The sequence below is a fragment of the Aedes aegypti genome, chromosome 3, assembly GCF_002204515.2.
Source record: "Aedes aegypti strain LVP_AGWG chromosome 3, AaegL5.0 Primary Assembly, whole genome shotgun sequence".
NCBI lineage: Eukaryota > Metazoa > Arthropoda > Insecta > Diptera > Culicidae > Aedes > Aedes aegypti.
The window spans coordinates 408,100,350-408,106,349 of record NC_035109.1 but is presented as its reverse complement, the minus strand read 5'-3'; the positions used below and the strand labels follow the sequence as shown (position 1 = coordinate 408,106,349).

General features: G+C 44.7%; 1 protein-coding gene across 2 annotated transcripts in view; it reads right to left on the bottom strand.

The window, feature by feature from the left end:
* Window positions 1-631: 631 nt before the first annotated feature.
* The window catches only part of LOC5569137 (roundabout homolog 3), a 47,594-nt gene continuing 42,225 nt past the window's right edge, over window positions 632-6,000 (bottom strand). The window contains exons 2-6 of one of the 2 annotated variants that reach the window (XM_001652696.2): window positions 4,967-5,153; window positions 3,210-4,899; window positions 3,009-3,150; window positions 2,885-2,945; window positions 632-2,815 (exon numbers count right to left, since the gene is read on the bottom strand). In XM_001652696.2, coding sequence (XP_001652746.2) covers window positions 1,669-2,815; window positions 2,885-2,945; window positions 3,009-3,150; window positions 3,210-4,899; window positions 4,967-5,153 — 3,227 coding nt within the window. In that variant the 3' untranslated portion in view covers window positions 632-1,668. The remainder of the gene's footprint in view (window positions 2,816-2,884; window positions 2,946-3,008; window positions 3,151-3,209; window positions 4,900-4,966; window positions 5,154-6,000) is intronic. The other variant, XM_021848486.1, reaches the window with a different exon arrangement.

Here is a 6,000-nt window from a genome sequence, read left to right as displayed (position 1 = left end):
ATTTGGTGGCAAACATAGCACAGAAAATGGAACATATTCACTTATGTTTCATTATCAGAATGAGAGAGTATTAGCGATTGTAAAAATTGGCAACACACATTGATTGACACCAAACAGTGGGTGGTGTGCTTATTTTTTCTCTTTCGTGACTCTTTATTTTCACGAACCATAAATGTCATGCGTGTTGTGTGAATGAAGGCAAATCCAAGGGGTAAAACTATGTATCGTTTGTCAATAATCGTTAAATTTTCCAAAGCCTGGTTCGGTAAAGGCTTCAAAATTACTTCACTTCCCCGTTACTTCAACTTTCAGTGGTTTAAATATGTCCTAGTCTTTAAAGAAAGACTGGAGACATCAGGAATTTCTTTAAACTACATCAAATAGTTTTCAAGATTTACCAAGTTCAAGGAATCATTCAAATTCATGTGCATACAAATGTTTCACGTCATCAACGCTTCCTCTCATCTTCGTGTTTATAAAAAATAAATTTTGAGATCCCAAAAATAGTCGTTTACATGAATCCTTATATAACTTGCGGCCCGCGTCATGTTTTGGAACCATTCAACTGGCCCGTCCATTCAGTTAGGCTGAAGACCACTGGCTTAAACAAACTGCGGTAAAAATTATATCGAAATTCGACTTTTGATACTTTTTGCATTATCTCTGTTTTACTGCGCGTTACAACTGTCAGATTTCCATTGTGAGACAGTCTCATGAATAGTATGGATTTCCTGTCATTTTCAATTTCATATTGAATCTGGTTTGTTAAATATTGAAGAGGGGCGTATTGCCCGGATGGGGCGTGTAACACCGAGATACCCTAACTCCGTTCCATGAGCTGTATGACGTTTGAAACATCTTTATGTTGAACGATGTGCAAATTAGCGGGGTACAAATTACAAAGTGTTCAGATTAAATGCGGTCAAACCCACGAGGATACCCGGTAGGTTACATATACAAAAATGTTATTAGGAGGCGTATATGCAAAATCCAGCTGGACCAAAACTATATGCAAATACACATTTTTCCCACCCTAGGGCTTATCGACCGACGTGCAAATATCCCATTTCAGTAAACTAATACGATCTATGCGGTGGCAAACCTTACAAAAACTATCCACTAACAATATGTTTCGACGGTTTACAGTTGTGCGAATCACGTTTTAAATTAACTAAACTAAACCTATTAATAATCTGAGCCTCTTGACGCTTTATTACGGCTCAATCCAGAGCAAATCATCGTTCCCTCGCCGAAACACAAATTACGCATTGTACCTCCGTCCACCGACCTTATCAACATCCGTCGCTTGTTAGGAAATAAATTACTTGCGGTTAAACGATTCCCTCATACCTACGTGTCTCCCCATATATCTAAATACGCACCGCGGCTGTTTTGGGGGGAGATAAGAGCGCTAAGAGTGAGTGAGTAAGAGAATGATTGAGAGAAAGAGACTGATTACAGAGCTCCCTTTTTAATGTTGCTTTGCTTTCATACTTTTGTCTTTAAAGGTAAAAGTTAATGAGCCTACTAAGAAAGATAGGGATTTTCCTTTGCATGAACTGCCTACTTTGTTTTTAATTAATTTTGTGTATAATAGAGCTTAAGATTAGCTTGTTTTGTGTTTTTTTTTGTTTAATAGCGTAGGTATGGATAGCGTCGGGCAAAACTTTATCGAATGAGAGTCCGATTGTATTTTCTATCACTACTTTTCGATCTACTTCTACTGCGTTTCGTTCGGGCAGGTGCCCACCGGTTGTCACTGTCGCTTTCGGAGCTCTGGCCAGTGCTGTGCTGGCTGTTGTAATTGTTACTATTATTGGACGCACTGTTGGGCAAATGTGCCCGAGTCGTCGTATTGACTCCTACCTTACGAGATATCATGGGACTGTCGGCAGCTCCGGGCCCACTGAGATACTTACTGTTGAAGGGCGTCTCCGGGCATGGAGCTGGAGGGCTGGCAGGTTCGAAGCCCATGTCCTGGGCGAACTCCATGTTCATGTGACGGTAGAACTCCTCCGTCGGTTCGCCAGCGTGGCTGAAGAAATGATTGCCATTGTTGGGTGGAGGAACTGGGGGCATCTGATCCGGTCGGTAGCACTGCTCGTACAACACGGATCCGCTTTCGTAGTCATTCTCCGAATACATCTCGGGGTTGTTCATCGTTAGGGCTGGATTCATGTGATGTGGTCGAATCCAGTTTTGTGGGAAACTTGGAATGGGAGGTGGCATAGTGTCCCATCGGTTCGGCATTGGGGGAGGACCGTGATTCTTGCGCATCATTTGCGGTGACAGAGCAGCCGGATTGGTCCGGATTGTCATGCTAGTCGGTGGGCGATATGTACCGTATGGATGATCTGGCGGTGGTGGCAGCACGTCTGATATGTTGATTGGTTCCCTAAGTGGAGCATTGTACTCGCTGGATACTGGACTGTTTGCACATTTCATGCATGATTCTTCTGCGATGGTTCCACCCCGCTGGAGTGTTACAGTGGCGTATGGCTCCGGCGGTGGAACACAATTATTTGGCTTGAGGCTGTGAGTATTGTTAGTTAGCTCGGCGTATTCCGAAGTACTCGGAGGATCCAAGGAATGTGATGGCTTTACCAATGTGTTTCCATGCAGCCATAAGGTATGCTGTTTGTCTGGAATGATCGTAGTCACCGAAGGACCAGGATAGGAAGCCTTCACAGATTGTTTCTTACGAACGGTCCAGAAAATAGCAAATATCGCACCACCTATTAGACATACGCAAAGAATCACGAGAGCCGTTCCGGACATCCACGAAGACATCCAGTAGCTCGGAGTGGGGTCGGTCCTAAAATGGAAAGTGGAAATTCGATTAATAATACAGCTTTTCCTTAAATTCCCAAACAAGGGAACGTACTTTGGGTACCTGACAATGTTCTGGGGATCCATGTGTAGAGAAGTCGGTAGACTGTAAGGTCCTGCAAACATAATACATGCGTTGAAATGAATTTCTACAATTAACTTTATGTAGAAATACCCACCTATTCCTCCAGATGTCAAGCTAGCAACCTTGGCAATGTACATAGCTCCCGGAGTCAAACTGTTGATGACCACGGATTGTGTCGTCGAGTTTAAAATCATCTGGCCAAGCACCTTGTTCGTGGCATTTGATTTGATTTGGATCTGAAAATCATAGATAACATTTCGTAAGACGTCCAATGGTAAGTAAACTTGCCTCATACCTTGTAACCAGTGAGCTCTCCATTCAGCATGTGAACCGGTGGCGGTGACCACCGTACGAAAGCCGCTGTCGTATTGATAACTCCGACTCTTACATCCGTTGGGGGCGCCGATGGTGGTCCGTCCAGCGTTTTGCCCCTTCGGATGTTGGACACCGACCCTGACAACCCCTCCGGTATACTGGCGAAGATTTCGTACTCCGTGAATGGCCGCAGATCGTTCAACGTCAGTTCCTTCAGATTGCTCGTGGTAACTTGGCTTTCGAACGTAGAGTTGTAGATGAAATTATCCATTGGTTCGCTTGCTACGCGGTAATACATCCGCAGGGGCATCTTTGTTGCGCTGTCCGTGACGTCCCATGAAATTCCGATGGAGCTAGCCGAAATGGTGAACACGTTGTTCAGGACTATGAACTGCTCACTGACCCATCGGCTTTGGTCGTAAGTGTGGATTTGTTCCTTTCGAGCTTCCAATGATTCATCCTTGTCCAGAACTTTAATGAAGATCTTCTTCACGATACTGCCGGCCTCGTTGATGGCAGCACATGCATACCAACCTTCATCTGCCTTGCTGACCGCCTTCAGCGTAAGTCCTCCGTTATCTTCAAAGTGTACCACACTACTACTGATTAACAATGATGCAGTCGTACTGGAAATTGCATCCAACTCATTACTCGGTTCGGTCACATCACGCTTCTTTCGTATGGAATGCATTCGTGAGGTATGCGGTAGCTGAAACAGCTGCTTCTCAGAAACCGGCTCTATCTTAATTGACCAATTTCCCACCGATTCCGGTGCAAAGGAACGTACGTGATTTGCAGTCGTCTTAAGCGAAATGCTCCGCTTGGACTTCTCAGATGGCTTGTGGGCAATCTGCGCTTGGCTTTGCGGTTTACTGCCGCTGCTATTTACATGTGGTTTATCGATACGATCCCAAAATATACGCACTCCGGGACGTCCCTTGGCTCGGCATGGTAAGGTGATTCCTTCACCCTCCCTGATGACGACATCTACCGGAGCTTCCATAAAGGTAGGTGCTTCGTAGACGTACAAATAGACGGAGATAGTTACGTTCCCACCCTCGTTATGACCCTCGCAGATGTACTTTCCCTCGTCATCCTGCCGAGCGTCTTCTATCCTTAGTGTATTGTCCAACAATTTCCTCGACCTTCCCTCTGGAAGACGTCCACTTTCCTTTCGCCAGGTAACCACCGGCTTCGGATCTCCCGCCAATTCACATGGAAGATCAAATCCCTCCCCTTCTAGCACTTCTGTATCGTGTGGGCTTTTAACTATAGTAGGCGGCGCCAGAACCTTCAAGTACGCAGGAGGCGTGGTTTTCGTTCCCGCCATGCTTTGCGCCGAGCATTCGTACTTGCCAGTGTCGTTTGGCTGAATTTCAGATATCATCAAACTTCCGGAATCGACCATGCTCAACCGTTTCCCGCTTATATCCAGCAGTTTTCCATCTTTGATCCACAGCACCGAAGGCTCCGGAATGCCTCGTGGCGGTGTACAGTTCAATATCACTGGCCCGCCTACCAATGCCACGGTATCTTTGGGCATCGCTCTGAACTCATCCTTCAGCATGGCGATCTGCAGTGTAGCATTCCGGCTTACTGCAACACCTGCCGAGTTGTGCGCTTCACAGTGATACACTCCGGCATCTTGTTCGCGCTTGTTCTGCATCACCCTGAAAAGAAAAGCCAAAAATTGCGTTTTAGATGCATCTCCCACCGCCATAAACCTTCGTTTCATACTTCAAAAAGAACAGCGAACCCTCGGGTAACACCACTCGCCTATCAGAAGGCCCCAGCGGCACCCCATTGTGGTACCAGTTGATGTCGGGAGGGGGCCGCCCAACAGCTTTGCAGTTCAGTGTCAGCGGTTCCTCCTTGGCAGCGACCGCATCTGCCGGATGTTCCTGTATCCGAGGCCGCAATTGTGCTACAAAAAAAGAACCGAGAAGAATACAATGCATTTGTTAGTAGGGCAATGGCAAATAGCTCCCAAACGCGTCATTCATATTTGTTAAACAAGCAAAGTAAAACAAGTTTTTTGGTTGAGAAAAACTAGCACATAAGAACGTTTTCTTGAGTCTTTATGTTCTCTACGCCTCTTCACCATCATCATCATCGAATGCAACGTCGCGTCCCCACAGTTAGATGCCGTTTGCTAAGAACATCACGTGGCAGGCGGCTCGGCGACAACGTTTGATTCAAAGCGACGACTTTCATAATGAAGCTAGTGCAAATATTGACTCTTTATAATTTGACTGACAATCAGACAATACATACTTCGTGATGTACACTCTGAAAAGTGATAGATGAGAGCTTCTGAAAAAGTTAAACAAATCAGCATTGAGAAATGACTGTGATGCGACGGTTTGAATTGAGTTGGATGGTATTTGGAATTCGTATACGAGAAGCAAGTAGCTATTTGGGGATTGTCACGTTTTGGAAACGCTGTTTTTTTCACATGATAATGAGTACACTACTAGTGGTTTCGCTTAGGAAAAGGATATATAGGAACTCTCAATAAAATATTGAAAAAAATAAATATGTATTGATGTGTTCCTACGTTTCCACTAGAGCTTAATTTACATCTCGATCATCTCAGTGCTTTTTTGAAAAACTTATAAACTGCATACAAAACCTGTCCCATGTGAAAAAGAATTCAGTAAAGAGGGAACCAGTATAAATTCAGCACCACCATACAAATTCCTCATTCTGCACCCAATAAACAGCAAAAAATAGAGTTACATGTACTACCCAAATAATGTGTTTAAACCAAT